General features: G+C 39.3%; 1 protein-coding gene across 1 annotated transcript in view; it reads left to right on the forward strand.

Annotated features, from left to right (window-relative positions):
- Positions 1 to 18,246, forward strand: part of ELP1 (elongator acetyltransferase complex subunit 1) — a 53,107-nt gene that overhangs the window by 22,876 nt on the left and 11,985 nt on the right. The window contains exons 15-29 of the mRNA XM_036238372.1: positions 796 to 902; positions 1,212 to 1,315; positions 2,485 to 2,538; positions 2,632 to 2,737; positions 3,581 to 3,696; positions 4,038 to 4,111; positions 4,861 to 4,939; positions 5,027 to 5,106; positions 6,309 to 6,446; positions 6,551 to 6,636; positions 6,923 to 7,077; positions 8,648 to 8,771; positions 9,687 to 9,784; positions 11,301 to 11,502; positions 13,604 to 13,665. Of these exons, the coding sequence (XP_036094265.1) occupies positions 796 to 902; positions 1,212 to 1,315; positions 2,485 to 2,538; positions 2,632 to 2,737; positions 3,581 to 3,696; positions 4,038 to 4,111; positions 4,861 to 4,939; positions 5,027 to 5,106; positions 6,309 to 6,446; positions 6,551 to 6,636; positions 6,923 to 7,077; positions 8,648 to 8,771; positions 9,687 to 9,784; positions 11,301 to 11,502; positions 13,604 to 13,665 (1,585 nt within the window). The remainder of the gene's footprint in view (positions 1 to 795; positions 903 to 1,211; positions 1,316 to 2,484; positions 2,539 to 2,631; positions 2,738 to 3,580; positions 3,697 to 4,037; positions 4,112 to 4,860; positions 4,940 to 5,026; positions 5,107 to 6,308; positions 6,447 to 6,550; positions 6,637 to 6,922; positions 7,078 to 8,647; positions 8,772 to 9,686; positions 9,785 to 11,300; positions 11,503 to 13,603; positions 13,666 to 18,246) is intronic.

An 18,246-nucleotide genomic window follows, 5' to 3' on the forward strand; every position in this document is an offset into this window, starting at 1 on the left:
AGTCTGTTTGACACTTGACTGGCATTTACTGGTCTCTCCTCTATTTTTCTTTGCTAAAGTTTCACTGTTCTCTGACTCTGAGTTTCATCTTGATTCCTGACTGCATCTTTGTCATGTAGCAGATTTTAGTTAATGAATGCTGTTTTCTGTAATGCTAGCCCTGTTGTGCAGAAGAGAGCATGGTCTGAGCAGCTCTGGGAAATCCTTAGGTTTCTCTTGTCAAAACTTGGCCCCTTAGTCATATTCTGATATTAATCTCCAGATTCATTTGTATTGAAGATCTACTGGTTAGATTCAAATTCTGAAAACCCTTGTTGCAAACAAGGAACCTGTCCTTATTATTTATATACATAAAACGTGTTCAGATGCAGTCATCACGTCCTCATCTTTGACTCACAATGCTTATATTTTAAGAAAATGAATTGCAGAAATGATATCGGTACTGTGCATGTCTAATGAAGACAATAAATTATAGTGAGTTGGAATAACTTATAATGAGTTGCTGCCAAAATGGGAGCAAGGACTTCACCATGTAGACACCTGGCTTCCTTGTACTATGAAAAATAGTGTCATGTGACAGATAATTGCTTTATCTGTGCTTGCGATTGCAATAGTTTATCTGTCATTGTGCATGTGTATGTGTTTATGTGAATTTTGTGTATATTGTATTGCAATAGGCAGTGCAGCACCAAAGAGAAATTGCTTATTTTTCTATTTTGTAAAATAAGTAGTCACTACTTTTGAAAAAAATTGGTCCATTCACACCCTTTTTCTCCTTTTTTTTACTTTTGTCAGTTCATCTGTGACAGTAGATGGGGTCATAATCAGCCTATGTTGCAATTCCAAGACCAAATCAGTAGCATTGCAGCTGGCTGGTGGCCAGATACTCAGGTATCTTTGGGGTGAGTATCAAAATACTAGGAAAGCGTGTTTATGACTTCTATGGATGTTTAATTTTTGAGAACATGACTTGTATTTTGTCAGTGCTGCATTGACAGGTCTTTTAATAATCCTGGAAAACCCTAAGCTAGCACGTGTAATTGGCAGGTGTTTTCTGCCTCTATTTTCTTGTGGTAAATTGGAGCACCGTTTTGAGTTTCTAGAATACATTTGAGAGATAATCCAAATTACATGTCAAGTGTTTTAGCAAGTATTGATGTGACAGGTTTTTACCAATAGAAGCTCAGCTCTTTGTTGTGCCAACCCTGCAGAGTCAGCATCTCTGGCCGTTGCTCCATGGAAGAACCCCGGCGGAGTTCCTGTGAGGTTCCCGTATCCATGCACACAGACCGAGCTGGCCGTGATTGGAGGAGAGGTAAGTGCACACAGGACAGAAAAATTTACCACTTAGGGCACTGGCCCAGGTTAGGGCATTAGGTAGAAAGACTGTGGGCTTTGGAGGTGGACCCAGGTCTCCACTAAATCTCAAGGCAATAAGAAGTTATCCACTTTCCTGAGCCTCAGCTGCTTCTTCTGTGAAATGGGATTAAGATATTGCCTGGCGTGTAGTAGTTGACTTCTTTCCTTGGAGGTACAAATTTAAAAATAGAAGAATGCAGTCTGCAAGCTTTAATCCTGCTCTATAGCACATTCAAAGTTAGTTCTGTGGGAGACAACAGAAATGTAATCTTGAAAATAGTATTTAGTAGGTTGTCATTCATCAAATATGAAAATGCTTATAATTGTGGTGGGTTTTCCAACAGTTTTTATAAAACAAAAGAGCTGTCTGATCCCTCTCTTCTGGATTTTATGACATATCAAAGGAGGTCTGATTATCCCCTCTGATGGAAAATGAAGGAAATGAGTAGGGGGTGATGTTAGAGAATAGTGAGGTGCTGGGGGCTGATTAGAGAATGGTAGCTGTGAGGGTGGGGAGACCTACTTTTGTGGTGCAGGAAAGCTCTCTGAGATGATGACGTATGTGCTGAGATGTGAGAAAAGAAAGCTCTGTCCCTGAAAAGGGGGCGTTCCAGGGAGAAGGGACTGTGGCCACCTTGAGCTTGAAAGGAGCTCAGCTTATCCGAGGAACTGAGTGGAAGCAGTGCGGCTAGACTTCAGTGATAGAGTGTAGGAGGGAGTGGTGGGTTTTTCAATTGAACAATGATAGGAAAATTATTAATAATTTTTAATCAGCTAGTAATGTGATCCGGTTCATGGTTTGAAAGGGTTTTTTGGCTGCCCAGTGGAGAGTAGGTTGAAAGGAACGAGAGTGGAAGTGATTGTTGGAGTGGAGGCAGTGAGGGCCAGAAAGGTGATGTATCTGAGGTATACGTAGGAGAGAGAAATGACAGGACTTGCTGATGGATTGGTTGGCGTCATACTCCATCTGGCACTGAACCAACCACATCTTACATATCTGCGTTCAGTCTTGATTACAGAGAGATAGATGTGAAATCACAAGTCAATAGAACTGTGTAATAGGAAAGTTAGATTAAACTAGTTTGATTAGAATTGTTTGTAAATTTAGTTTTATTTATTTTGCAGGAATGTGTTCTTGGTCTGACTGACAGGTGCCGCTTTTTCATCAATGACAGTGAGGTATCAAGGCTTGATTTGGTGCTGGATCCTTTCCACTGTTGTATCCAAGTGGTAAAATTGACGTTCCCCTTTGCCTCCCTTCCCTTATTGTAGGTTGCTTCAAATATTACATCATTTGCAGTATACGATGAGTTCTTATTGTTAACGACCCATTCTCATACCTGCCAGTGTTTCCGCCTGACGGATTCTTCGTTTAAAAGTAAGTCCCTCTTTTAATATCTTTTATGCTTTGAAGTCTTGATGACTTTTAAGGTCTTCACTTGCTTTGGCTGTTTATCATAGAGTCTCAGACCAGAGGAAACCTTTAGAGTTCATTTACTTAGCCTCAGATCTCAACATAATATCTCAGTTAAATCATTCTACACCAGCTAGCAAAGACTTGCAGAGAAGGAAGTTCTTCCGTAAGCAGAATTTACTAAAGTTAAACAAAAAAAAAATGTCTAGGAAATGTTATTAAATAACTAGTTTAATACTGCACTTCGAGTTACCATGTAGATACATACCAAACTGGCAACACGCTCTAACTTCTTCGTAATCTTCCTTTCGTCGCTGCGGCCACCCGCCGTTGTCCAGCTGCAGGGCTCCGTCTTCTGTTTCGTATCTTCCCCTGCTCTCCCCCACTGTGTGTGTGTGTGTGTGTGTGTGTGTGTGTGTGTGTGTGTGTGTGTGTGTGTGTGTGAGAGATTCCAAAAATTCCAACTTTCTTTGTTTCTAACCTGGAAACAGAATCATTCACTAATACAATTATAGTGTGCTGATAGTGCTAAGAAATAGAGATGCTGCCCAGTCTTCCCTGTGTTCTCCAAATCGGTTGAGAAGTTGTGTCTGTGAATATGCGTGAGAGCTCTGTGTGAGAGCGCAATTTCCAGGGATGAGACCGTTTATCAGAAAGGCTAATGGTCTGAAGGTTGAGTGGGAGAGCAAAGGAGCCTGGTTATTAATAGCTCTCTTCTATTTCGGATAATGTGAAGTTTCAGCTGCTGTAATGGAGAGAGTAGCTTGTCATGACTGATTCCTAATGCTTAGCCAACCATGTCTTTAGCATTACAGGCAGGTCTGAGCAGCAGTCATATGTCTCACGGGGAGACTCTGCGGAAAGTGGAGAGGGGTTCACGGATTGTCACCGTTGTACCCCAGGACACAAAGCTTGTATTACAGGTAAGCTGATTTTTCAGGCTGTGTTTCTGATTGTCAGTAGGCAGTTAATACCAAACAATCTTTCAAATTGTGTTTTAGGCTCTCTTATCATTTGTAATAATTTATCATAAGCCTTTCCTTGCCAGGTTCTCTGTTAGCTTTATACAAAGGAGTGTATACAGGCTCTGCCCCAGTAAAGCTAGTAGGGAAGCTTTTCTAGAAAGTCAAATATTAAGCCCAACTAGATTCTGCTAAAAGTATGCTTATTTTACCACATTGTGGTAATTCTCCATATACAGCCTGGGCATTTAAATATTTCTATTTAGTTAAAAATGTTATCGTTTCAATTTATTTATTTTAAGATGCCAAGGGGAAACTTAGAAGTTGTTTGTCATCGAGCCCTGGTTTTAGCTCAGATTCGGAAGTGGTTGGACAAGTAAGTACCAATGTATATTACTGCTTGCTTATTGTTATCACTTATGTGTGAAGATGGTACGTTTTAAAGTTGGAAAACCTACTGGAAAACCATCGTTACAGATATCTTCAATCAGATTCTCAGAGGCTTTTTTCCCCACTTTGATTTTAATACCGTATGGTGTAGTAGACATTCTTAGCAGAAAGAATCATGAAGCTTGTCATAAAAGACCGGGATTTTTAGCCTAAGAGGATCCCAATGGGCTTTAGATGTCCTGTGATCCCAGGGAGATTGTGCAACAAACTATGTCTATGTACTTACCCAGGCAGACGGCCCCAGGCTTTCAGCAGATTTACGTGATCGGGGTGGGGTGGGAGTTTGACCCAAAAGTGCCAGAGCCTCGGTTGTGAAGGAAATGATCTTTCATCTGAATTTACATGGAGGAAACTCTGTATCAGAAAAGTTGTCATTAATATGTTTTTGAAAAAAGAACGTGGACCTAACTTTCATGATGATTTTGTAATGTGTGTATATGGGGATGTAGTCCTCAGCATGCCGTGATAACTAAATCACACTTTTAAGAAGGTAGACGAATCTGGCACCTGATTTTTTTCATTTGGTGATTTCAGAGTAGAAATTCAGTAGCAATTGTTTGGCATTTGGGCTGTAATCTGATTATAACTGGTTTATACTGTAATGAAAACAAGCGGGGTCCAGGGAGTTTAGTTTTCGTGAAATGCCTTTTTTAACTGTGCTCTGTCTCTTCACAGACTTATGTTTAAAGAAGCATTTGAATGCATGAGAAAACTGAGAATTAATCTCAATCTGATTCATGATCATAACCCTAAGGTAACTTTCTAAATCTGCTATTTACTCTGTCTTACTTTAGACTTGAGCTAACGTGACATGAACTAAAATATTTCTTTTTTTGGATAGGTGTTTCTTGAAAATGTGGAGGCCTTCATAAGACAGATAGATTCTGTAAATCATATTAACTTGTTTTTTACAGAATTGAAGTAAGTATTTTGAATAGTGTGAGTATCATATCCATAATTTTTTCTCTTCTAGTTAAGGAAATCAAACAGATAGGTAGCCTGAGGAGAATTTCCATTCAGTATTTTTTTGATCACTATAACTCTTAGAAGCCATATGTACTGGATTTCGCTCTACCTTTCCTTTTCAAAAGTCTGTTTAAAACTAAGACTTCAAAGCATGTAGGTCAGAATTATTACTTAACTTTATTTTTAGGTGTTCATATAAAACTATGTTTTTCTTACGAGATTAAAATCAAATGGTGTCTTTTCTGCAAGGATTTTTTCCCCAACTTTTTCATGAGAACTTTCAAACATAGGAAAGTTGAGAGAATTGTACAGGTAGTCCTGTACTACCATCTAGATTCTAGAGTTCACATTTTCGTATATGCTTTATTACTACTATCTGTGCCTGCCTTCATCATCTATTTTTAGACAAATTTCAAGATGATTATAGACATCAGTTCACCTTACCTCTCAATATTTCATTTTGCCTCGCATTAACTAGAATGTATTCTTTGTGTACGAGGTCTCTGCAGGCAAAATTTACCTGTAGTGAAATGCACGGATCAATAAGTGCACCATTCAGTGAGTTTTGACAAATGTACACTTCTAGGTAACTTGAACCCCTATCAAGATAGAGATTTCCATCATCTCAGAGAGTCCCCCCAAATTTCTCCTTAGTCCCTATCCCACCCACCAGGCAACCACTTTTTTGAGTTTTTCACCATAGAACAGTTTTGCATGTTTAAGAACTTTATGTAAATGGAATCATAGAGTATTAACTTCTCTTTGTAAATAAAGCTTTCTTACCTTATATATATTTATTAAGATTCATCCATTTTGCATACATCACTAATAAGTTCATCTTATTTATCACTCAACAGTACACCATTGTATAAATATACTGCAGTTTGTTTATTCATTCCCCTGTTGATGGACACCTGGACTATACCCAGTTTGGGACTATTGGGATAAAACATTTGTGAATATTACTGTATAAGCCTTTTGTGGACATGTTTTTATTTCTCCATAAATTTCTCTATGTTTTCCCCTGCATAAACATTTTTATAATTAAACTTTTCCAAAAGCCAGTTTTATTATCAGCACACTTGGGTTTATGTTAGTAGTTTGAAAGCTGGGACATATGTTCAGTTAGTGACCTTTTAATACACTCTTGTTCTTAGGGAAGAAGATGTCACAAAGACCATGTACCCTCCACCAGTTACCAGCGCTGTCCAGCTGCCCGGGGATCCTGAGGGGAGAAAAGTAGACCTTATCTGTGATACTATGAGAGCAGCCATGGAGAACATAAATCCTCACAAGTATGTGTGCCATCATTAGTTGGCATCTTTTGAATAACAGAAACATATAGTTGTCCTTACTCAGCTCGTTCATCCTTCTCATTCTGGTGTTCTTATAACCTCAGATACTGCCTGTCAATACTCACCTCCCACGTGAAGAAAACAACCCCAGAATTGGAAATTGTGCTGCAGAAGGTACACGAGCTTCAAGGTAGAGACCCAGTCACAGAGAGTGTTCAGTGGGGTCCTGACTGTCACCAGTCTTCCAGTCTTCCTGATGTCACAGTGGTCAGCACCAGTGTCACATCACAGATTTAACACAGGCCATTGGGTTACCATTTTAAGATCTGTGTCATTTTTTGAGTGCTATCCTACAAACATACAAAAGAGTCAAAAGTGTATATTTGTCAGGAAAATTTGTTACTTTGTCTTTTTGGTTATGTTGCTAGGTATGTGGCTTTTTCCCAAACTGGTTTTGCTCTGTTTTGTTTCCTTAGGGACAGGAAATGTGCCGCCTGCTCCCGATGCTGTGAGTGCTGAAGAGGCCCTGAAATATTTGCTGCTGTTGGTAGATGTTAATGATCTATATGATCATTCTCTTGGAACCTATGACTTTGATTTGGTCCTCATGGTAGCTGAGAAGTCACAGAAGGTATGTGGAATTGCTACATACCATGTTTTTGGTTCTCATTTATGTAATCATGGTAGTATGAAATCCTGCTTCTGATAGTACAGTGTTTTGCCCAATGTCCTGTGCGTATAGGCTTGGAGGCCGATCGGCGAGTCTCCAGGGCCCACATGTCTAAGTCGTATTCTCTGCTATAGTTCTGTGCTTATCAAAGTGTTCTGATTGTTAGATTGAGCAAGTGAGATAAAACTACTTGGTTATTTTTAAGATTATAGGCATATGTGTGAACAAATTCATCTCTTATAAAGGAAATATAACAAATGATTCATTGTCTAATTTAGTTCTTTATCTTGTAGCTCTTTTCTCCAGTGGAAAGGGGGAATATGGAGAATAGAAAGGTTCAGGGCCTCTTGTCCCACTGCAGCATGCCGCAGTCAAAAAGTTTGAGCACCACTGGTCTAATTACATTTTTTATGTCTTTTTTTGCAGGCTTATTTTTATCCCCTATCACTCCTTTCTTTACTCTTGCCAGAGTGATCTTTCCAAAAAGGAAAATTCGCTCTTTCATTTCTCTGCTTAAAATCCTTCATGGGCTCCCCGTTGCCCCTAAAGCCCTAATAGTGCTTAAAAACCCTTTCGTGATCTGGTCTCTGTATAACACTCTTCCCATCTCTTGACATTATTTGTTTATCTCTGCTCGTGGAAGAAAGGCAGTGCTTTTGTCCCTCAGCCACCACTCTCATCCTCTCCATTCACCTGGCTGATTCTCACTCACTTTAGTCAGTGAGTACCAAGGTGGCATCTTTCTAGTAAATCATTCTTGCCTCCCTGCCCCCACCCAGGGACTGGAGGAGGTGGCCCCCATATGTGCTTCTGCTATACCCAGTGCCTATCTCCGCATACCAGTCTAGCTCCTCTACTGGACTGTAAGTTTCCTGAGGTTAAAGGTTGTGTTACATTCTTTGTACACAATGGATTCTTACTTAAAACATTGATTTAATGTTTTAGCAAATAGTTACCCCTACATCACATGCATGAGCATTTGATTATTACTCTTGTTTTTTTCCCCCTATATTCTTATTTGTATTCTTTCTGTCTGCCCAGTGAAACTGAATTAAGAACAGGAAGCATCTCTCTTTGCCAAGAAAACAAGCCTTTTGTGGACACGTTTTTATTTTGTGGGCATGTCACAGAACTGGAGGTGATCAGTGCCAATAAAAACTTGTGGTGGCAGGACCTCAGAGTTTTGTGTCCAACTCAGTATAATTTTACCTTTAACACTTGGTCTTTGCAAATGGAGGGCATGACATGTCATGGGAACAGCTCCAAGCACTTTTATGAGAAACTTTGATGCATTTGTCAGGGTCTTTAGATTAGAACTTTGTTTTCCTTGTTAACCTGAAACAAATGGTTATTAAGAGACTTAGTTAAGGTTGTTTTATATTTGATTTTTATATGATATAATGTATTAATATGGCACATATTCTTAAAGTCGTGTAGCTTTGGACTTATTGCCATAATTAAATTTTTTATTTTTATAAGTAAATAGAATCACAAGCAGTAAAGTTCTCCTATTTATCATTTTTATTTTTAGGATCCCAAAGAATATCTTCCATTTCTTAATACACTTAAGAAAATGGAAACTAATTATCAGCGGTTCACCATAGACAAATACTTGAAGCGCTATGAAAAAGCCATTCGTCACCTCAGCAAATGTGGTAAGTATGAGCGTTTGTATGTTTATCTCTGCTTCAAATTTTCTTTGGAACTAAGCAGGGTATAAATTAAAATGCTAGTTTAGACATAGACTGATTTTAATTTCTACTCCTGAAAACTTTAGCAATTGACCTACGTGCACCTTATTTTCACATATGTTCTGAGAAGCTGAGCATAAAGCAAACGCCTTTTAAGAACTGGAGGAGCTCCATGGCTCAGAAAATAGAGCAGATCCCCTTTGGGTTAAGAATGATCACCTCCTAAATTCACTTCAGAGTCTCAGAATCAAAATTGGTCGATAACTCGTTCCACTCGTGGTGTTTGCTGACACCTGAGGGAAACCCAGCTTGTCTGGAGCGAGTTGCCCACCGGCAGTGCCCTGAAAGCCCGTTTTAATCGTCAGTGATGGAGCGGGATAGGCACAGTGCCAGGTGTCTGCTCCACTCCTGTCCCTGACCCGCGCTGGAGCCTCTGGCTTCAGCAGTTGTGATTCTTTCCTGAGGGCTGGAGGGGGACAAGGAACAGTCACCTGGGGTGCTTGTTAAGAAGTCTTCCTTGAAGAATCTGATTCACTTGATCTGGGTGGGCCTCAGGTGTATATGTATGTTTAATAAGTTCCCCAGGTGATTCTTGTTATGGAGGTTGAGAAAACATGGGGCTGGATGGTCATTTATCAGGGGTCGTGTAAAAATTTCTTTGACGTAGAACTCAGATCCCAGTCAGTGCTTCTCCTAGCTCAGAAGTTGTAGTGGTGCTCGTTAAAATTAAAATTCCTGGATTCCGTTCTCCATCCAGATCCAGATTATGCAGGTCTTAAAAGATCCCTTGTTGATTTTGTTTAGGGACCATCGGTAAAAATGAAATGCTTGTACTTCCAAAGTCTTAAGCTTGTGTGTGCGTGTATCTCATTCCTGCAGGACCTGAGTACTTCCCAGAATGCTTAAATTTAATAAAAGATAAAAACTTGTATAACGAAGCTCTGAAGTTATATCCACCAAACTCGCAGCAGTACAAGGTGTGTGGTGTGTGAAACAAGGCTCTCCTGGTTTTGCTTCATGCCTTAGTTGGAAGGGGGTGAAGATCCTGAGTCCATAACACCATCCTTGGTTTCGAGGTTCATCTTCACACGAATTAGCCTCATCTTGAACTTCTTATGTTGGTGAAAGGCCCTGACCTCTTCCTTTTCTGAAGAACTTGCCCAGGCCAAAAACCGTGGTGTTGTCCCAGGTTCCTGCTGGGAAGTACTAGGCATCGACCACATGGGGCTCCCTGGCTCCATCCCGCCTCCTACAGATCAGCCTCACTGCTGCATAACTGATCATCCTGAAGAGTGCAGAGCTTTCCCATTTATTGTAGGGTAAAGGGATAACGTTTGGTTTGTTTACGCAAACATCTGTTTAGCTTTTCTTATATGCTGGATGCTTTGCTTATAAGCAAAATGTAGGATATAAGTCTTATAAAAACCCGATAAGTGGCGTGAACAGTTTTCAAGTGAGGAAACAGCTTGCCTAAGGACCTGGGGCTCTTAATCGGCCTCCCTGGGACATGGAGCCTGTGCTGTTATCCACTACTCACTGTGCCGTCATCACCACCATTTTCAGTTCGTTCGCAAATTGCACACACCTATCATCAGGCCTCTGATTGCGTCTTCAGCATCAGCTGCGTCTGCCAGCCCTCTAGCTTCCCCTTCCTTTAGCCCCAGTTATCTTTCAAAACTCCACCAGAAAGCCGTTCCTGGATGAGGTTTCAAACACTGAGCTCCCAGAGCACCTTTTTCTTATCTCAGTGGTGGCATTTATCAACCTGATGATGTAGATTTGTGTCTCCCACCAGATAGTAGGTTCTTTAAGAGCAGGGTCTCCATGTTAACATTCCTTTCTTTGTTGCTGCCTAACACTGAGCCTGGGGAATAGAGAATTTGGCCAGTGGCTGCCTCTTTGCTCTCATTTTCATTGTCTGTTCCTCTTTCCTGTCCTCTGTCTGCTTCAGTCACACCAGCCTTCTTGCTGTTTCTTCCTGAGTATTCCATACACATTCCAACCGGATGGCCATGGTTCTGTGCCCTTGGCATGGAACGCTCTCTCCAACTCTTCACATGGCTTATGCTCCTCACAGCCCTCTGAAGTAGCACTCCCATCACTCTATGCTTTCACCACTGTTTGCATTACATCATAGACCATATTGTGTTTATAAGTCCATTCTCTGTTGCCACAGGAGCAGGAATTTGGTGGTGGTTCTTGTTACTCTGTGTGTGTGTGTGTGTGTGTGTTTGCGTTTGCTTGTTTGGTTTTATTTTTTGCATCTCAGTATTATTCCCACTGCCCGTGTAGTGCTCACTATTTGTTGAATGAATAAATGGCACATTCTCAGTGAGATTTTGAATGGAAGAATGACTGAATTCACTGATCAACCATAGGATTTTCCTAAGTAATTCAAGAGTTTCAAGTATAGTGACTGAAACAGCCTCCATTGGAGATGAAAAAACTGATTGTCATCCTTTCCCACTGACCCTGTATCTCCTCTCGTCACAGGACATCAGCGTTGCTTATGGGGAACACCTGATGCAGGAGCGGCTCTACGAGCCAGGCGGGCTTGTGTTTGCCCGCTGTGGTGCCCACGAAAAAGCCCTCGATGCCTTTCTGGCGTGTGGCAGCTGGCAGCAAGCGCTCTGTGCGGCAGCCCAGCTGCACCTGAGCAGAGACCAGCTGGCCGGCTTCGGCAGATCTCTGGCAGGTAAACACTATCATTGAGGTTCTCCAAAACGAGAGCTTCTCCAAAGGTTTTTTGTTTCTTTTTTTTGGTTTTACTTAGCAATTTTGCAAATAAATTTAGGGCAGCATACCTTGAGGCATTCTTATACTAATAAAAATTGATTTGGAATGGTTTGCTAAGTAGAGCAAAGGTTAAAACTGCTGTGACAGGAATCTCAAAATACAATGGGGTAATAAATCAGTTTCTCTCTCACTTGTATAAAGACTGGCAAGTCTTTTCATTGTGTGGTTCTGCCGTCTCTTAGGTAGAAAACTATAGCTGGATTAATCTCCACATCTGTATTCCATTCCTTGGGAAGGGGGAGACGCCGTAATCATGGGAGAACTCTTAGCCTTTAAGTTAAAAATAATCTACAAGTTGCACCATCACTTCTCCATTTCATTCAACAATCCCTACATTATGTGGTCATACCTAGTGTAACTGGCCGTGTGCCTATCAGAAGGTAAAGATGAATTTTGGGGTGTGGCCATTCAGGTATAGATAGTAGGTCATTGGAAACCATACTAGCAATTTTCAGAAATGAGGTAAAAGAAGAGGCCGAATGTGTAAGCGTTTGCGCTTTGAAAGCAAAGGCAGTTTGGGTGCCAGGGTCTCAGGATCGCCTGGACCAGAGATGAGGCTATGCAAGAGTCTGATTTCTTAGAGTGAAAGAAAGGTAAAGGACTGCCTGTGAGAAGAGGTGTAGGGGGCTGGCCCTTTCAGCCGAGCTCTGAAGTAAGTGTTTGACTGGTATATTTTCCCCTTCCCATTTTAAGTCTTATAAATGTTTGTTATTTATTAATCATCAGAATGGTTATTAATTTCAAGAAAAAAGTAGTCCTGAAAAAGTTCCAGATAATACTCTATATAAAAGTTTGTGTGTATCCTCCTTAGTTATTTACACTATTCTTTTTTCCTTGAGATTATAAAAGTGTGTAAGATTATCACTGTTCTTTTTCTGGCATTTTCTAGTTATTAGATCTGTAATCTCTTCAGTAAACCTTCTCAGTGTCCAAGCTGAGCTCTTTTTACAAGTTTGAGAATTTTTCATTTTAGACCTTTTATTCATTCTGGGTCCTTTGCTACTTATGGTTTATAAACCTATGTTATTGGTAATTTATACCTTCTAGTTCTGTGATCTATGATGATCTGCTCTCGTATTTGTTACAAGTCTTAGCTTGCTCCCGTGCCTTATGATGGAGTACACTTAGTGCTCCCAGATGTTTAGCAAAAATTGGCGAGGCAGCGGTCAAAGGTTTTTGAGAAATGTTATATGATGGAGTCACTCCATGTGCACATTAACTTAGTTAATTTATATAAGCTAGCAGAAGAAAGAAAATATAGCTATTTTAGTAGTGGAGGTGACTGCCTATTTTTGTAAGTGATAAAATGGCCTGGAGTTGGTGTGACATGGGAGGCACGAATCTGCCAGCCCCTTAGTCAGCCTCTGGTCCTGTGTGCCTCTCATAGTGTAATTATCTGAATTGGGCTGCCTTGAGTATGATCCTAGGATCTAGACACTGCATGACCTCCATCTAGTGCTCAGCCAAAGAAACAGAAGTCTCTTATTAGGGGAAAAAATGGATTAGTGAGAGATGACAGGTCAGTTTGCCCTATGCATGCCTTTGTAAGGATTTTTCATGGCAAATTTTGACTGTACATGATTTTCACATCCTGTGGTAAATTTAGGTTGTAACTGCCATTTAAAAAAGGACTCCATGATATTCCTGCCTCTTTCCTTCAAAGAAATTCACAAAGTACATAGTTTTATATATAATAAAGACATGTTAATAAAACACCAGCAAAATAATCTGTTTAACTTTGTATTACCCAGTGCCTCCCAAACTTATTTGATCTGAGAAAGATTTTTTGGTACTGTCTTTTCTTAGCCTTTGGAATAGTGTTAGTAGTTTTGAAAATGCTATTTTAAAGCAGTTCAATTTAAATGTATAATCTAGCTTAATCTCTAATATGTAGGATATCGTATTTATATGAATATTACTACCAAACACCATTTCAACTTGCATCTTGGTGTAGTACTGGTTTTGGCAAGCTTAACAAATGCTTATCGTTGCATTTGCAGGAAAGCTAGTGGAGCAGAGGAAGCACAGAGACGCAGCCACAGTTCTAGAACAGTACGCCCAGGTAAACTCAGTTCTTCCCTTCTAAACCTCACCACTGAACAAGCACGGACTTCCTCCTTGTACCTTAAGGATCACGAAAATTAAAGCACGCAGTTAGGAAGTCAAGAGATAATTTGCCGTGTAGGCCTTCCATCTTGCTGACTTGACTTGAAAATCTAAATTCAGTTTATATAATTACAAGTTCTGTGAGGTAGAATACCAGAGTGTTCTACTATAATATATGCTAGTGATGTGACCTTGGTGCATAGTACTAAAATAGATCTCAAGGAAGCTGTACTTTTTATGTTCACTTGCCGAAGCAGAGTGAGAAATGACTAGTCTAAAACAAGGTGATTGGACTTTAGACACTTTTTTTGGCTTTTACTCTTATTCTCTGTTGGGAATAACTCTTTTATCTCAGGTAGCTTGATGGGTTCCAGTTTTTCACATTATAAAGATAAATCCTTATACCAGCTTTTGATAGAATATAGGATTTATTGTGAAAATAATAAAACTATGCATTGACACTGGCCACAGACTAACAGGACACATATACACAGCTGCAACCAGGGATTACCGCCTTCTAGAATTCTGGCCTTTCATGAGAGAGTGTTTTTCTAGTTGTTAACAAGTGGGCACATTTGCATAACATAATTGTGCTTTTAAAATCTTTTAGTGTCTTTCACGTAATAAGGGTGAAAGAAAATAGTTAAAATTTGATATTATTAGTTCCTTGAAAGTAAATATATTGGGTGATTGGCTGAAAACATCAATGAATAAAATACACGTAATGCATCAGGAAAAGAGGAAGACCAAATATGAGATGGATTAATTTTATTAAAGAAGCCATAGGCCTGAATCTACAGGAGCTGAGCAGGGCTGTTGAGGACAAGACACTGTGGACATTACTCATTCATAGGTTTGCCAGGAGCCAGAGCCGACTCATCAGCACACAACAACACAAATAGAGGGAAAAGGTTAGAGTACAAAGATGTAACATACCACCTAAGATGGTTACTTAAATGGATAAGATGCCACCATCTTTTTCTCTTTGTAAATGAAGATTAATCCATATGTATTGAATGTATATATGTATAATTTATATATATTTAATTGGGAGTGTACTTTAAATACAATAAAATTTATCAGTTTTAAATTAATGGTTGGATGAGTTTTGACAAATGTTTGTAGTTTTATAACCATTACAATCATGATATAGAACATTTCTATCACCCCCCAAAGTTCCGTACTTCCCCTTTTGCAATCAGACTTCTCCCTTCACTTCCAACCCCTATCAACCGCTTATCATTCTGTCATTACAATTTTGCTTTTTCTAGAATTTCATATAAATTGAACCATCTGGTATGTGATCTTTTTTGTCTGGCTTCTTTCACTAACATGATGCTTTTGATTTCTAACATTTCTTTTGATTTTTAAATTTCCTATCTCTCTGCTTATATTACCTGTCTGTTCTCACATTTTGTCTTCTTATTCCATTAGAGCCATTAGCATATTAATCATACTTATTTTAAATTCTCGGCCTCATAATTCCAGCATCCCTGCCGTATCCGAGTCTGGTTCTGAGGCTTGCTTTTCAAACTGTTTTTGTATTTTCTGTATGCCTTGTAATTTTTTTGTTGAAAGCCTGATGTGATATACTGAGTAAAAGAAAATTCAATAAATAGGCCTTTAGTGAGGTGATGATAAAGTGCAGGTAGAGAAGAAGCTTTCTATAGTCCTAGGACTAGGTCTCTATCTTTTAGTGAGCCTGTGCCCCTGGCCTGTGAACCTCACTGGCGTTTCTCAGTTTTTCACCCCTTAGGTAGGATAATAAGGCTAGAAGGAGCTGGAGTTGGGTATTTCCCTTCCCCTACTTAAGTTAGGCCCTTGTAAAACCCACTTTGGTTAGGCTCTGGAAAAATAGTTTCTTTTGAGAGCAAGCCTTGTTAAGAATAGCATGCTCTGGGTGTATTTTAAAATGGTACTTTTTCCCTCCCCCTTCTGGAAACACAAGACTCTCCTCTGATACTTCGTTGTGAGAACCTGTTAGGGCTCCTGGGGGTAAAAACTCACAGAATGTAGCAGCCTTCCTAAGTCCGGGCCCTCACAAGGTTTTTAACTCTTAGCTGTATCCGTGAGTTTCTAGCCCTTTGTCAATAACAACTTGAATTTTTCCTACCCCACTGCTGATTCTGATAGAGATTTCTGTTTGTGGGTTTTTGGTCTGGTAAGTCATAGTTGTCTGTATCCACCTGTCTGTCTCTCCATTTGGGGAGCTGCAGCCTGCCCTGTGACCTCAGTTCTCTCGCTGATCTAAGAAGAGTTGTTGATTTTCACTTTTTCTGGCTTTTTACTCATTGTTAGGATGGAGTAGCAACTTCCAAGTTCCTTATATGCCGAACCAGAAATTGGAAGTTGTGATGCTTTTGAGAGTCATCCCTGTTGTAGCATGTATCAATTTATTCCTTTTTATTTTGTTGAATAGTATTCCATTGTAGGAATATATAGTATTCCATTGTAGGAATTAATGGGAAAAAAAATAAAAAAGTAAGTTTTGGCAAGGATGTGGGTATATAGGAGCCCTTGTACCTTGCTGGTGGATTGTAAAATGGTGCAGCCGCTGTGGAAAATAGTTTGGTGGTTCCTCAAAACTTAAACATTAAGTCACCATATTACCCAGCAGTTTCATTCCTAAGTTTATATGAAGAGAAATGGAAATATATGTCCACAAAGAAACTTGTTTGGGTTTATAGAAGCATTATTTATAATAGTCAAAAGGTAGAAACCACCCCAAATGTCTAGCAATGACAGACAGGTGGATAAATACAGTGTGAGATAAACACACATATACACACAGAGGAATATTATTCGGTCATTAAAAGGAGCAAAAAACTGGTACATGCTACAACTGGATGAGCCTTGAAAACATTCTAAGTAAAATAAGCCAGATACAGAGAGACAGATATCGTACGATTCTACTTATATGCGATCCCTAGAGTAGTCAGAGTCATAGAGACAGGAAGCAGAGTGATGGTTGCCAGAGCCGAGGGTGTGGGAGCATGTGGAGTTATTATTTACTGGGTTTAGAGTTTTAGTTTCGGAAGATTAAAAAAGGGTTCTGGAGATGGTTGGTGGCGATGGTTTCATAAGTGTGAATTTACTTAATGCCACTGAACTGTACACTAAAAAGTAGTTAAAATAGTAAATTTTGTTATATGTATTTTACTACAATCAAAAATGAATTGAGAAAAAAAAGGAACAAAAAATCTGGTACATGCTACAACTTGGATAAATCTTTTTTTTTTTTTTTAATTTAATTGAAGAAATTTAAATTTCCCCTCCCCTCCCCCTTACCCTCTAGTAACCACTAGTTGGATGAATCTTGAAAATGTTGTGCTAAATGAAAGACGCCAGACACAAAATGTCAGCTAATGTGTGGTTCCTTTTATATGACAGATCTAGACTAGACAAATCCAGCAAGATAGAAAACAAATTAGAGGTTACCGGGGAATGAGGAGAGTGAGGGAGAGGGATTACTAAATGGGTATGGAGTGTTTTTATGGGCTGATAAAAATATTTTTGTAGTTACAAAACGTTATGAATACAGTAAATATCAAGTTGTACACTTTAAAATGATTAATTGTATGTTATGTGATTTTAACCTCAATACCACACACGCCCACGCAGGTCAAACAAAACACATCCTGTTGTGTTCCTTCGTGGACCCATGCTGTGGACCTGTTATTGTGGCGTAGGCTAGATAATCCATTGGGATGTGGGAGGAAAATTTTTATTTTTATTTTTATTTAATCTTACTAATTAAAACTTATCTAAAGTAGTATATATGTATTATAGATTGATGCTTGTACTCTTACCAGTAAAAATTTTTAATCATGTGCCCCAATAAATAACTACTTAATGTATTTGTAAAGCAAATGAAACAAAACACGTTTTAAAAGATGAACGATATAAGACAAGTGACTTGGTTTCTTCAAGTAGTCACTATCATAAAAAAGGGGCCAAGAGGTATATATTAGATTAAAAGAGATACGAAGGACATAAGATACAAAATGCAATACATGGCCCTAGATCGGTACCTAATTTGGCTTAATCTATTAACTGCTGAACGGAAATAATAAAAACACCTCATTTCTACCACTGGAGAGATTGCTGTCGCTAGCATCTCATTTCCTTCTAGAGCCCACCGAAGCTCACTTGCTCTGTCTGTCTCTCTCCACACACACATGTATTTTTAACCAAAATGAAATTGTGTTGGTCGTGCCATGCTGTTTGTAATTTGTGTTGTTTGGTTATGATCATCTTTTCATAACAACACATTTTATCTAATAATTAAAATTCGAGTTCTCTGGTTCCAAAACTGCGTTTATAGTAGATTAAGCCAAATTAGGTACCAGTCTGGGGCCATGTATTGCGTTTTGTGTCGGATCTCCTCCACGTCTCTTTTAATCTCATGTATACCCCTTCCTCCCTTTTTATGACAGTGACTACTGGAGGAAACCCAGCCAGTTGTCTTGTATAGTTCATCTTTTAAAATGTGTTCTGTTTCATTGCTTTATAAGTACATTAAATGGTTATTTATTGG

The sequence above is a fragment of the Rousettus aegyptiacus genome, unplaced genomic scaffold (assembly GCF_014176215.1).
Source record: "Rousettus aegyptiacus isolate mRouAeg1 unplaced genomic scaffold, mRouAeg1.p scaffold_m13_p_3, whole genome shotgun sequence".
In the NCBI taxonomy this organism is placed as follows: domain Eukaryota; kingdom Metazoa; phylum Chordata; class Mammalia; order Chiroptera; family Pteropodidae; genus Rousettus; species Rousettus aegyptiacus.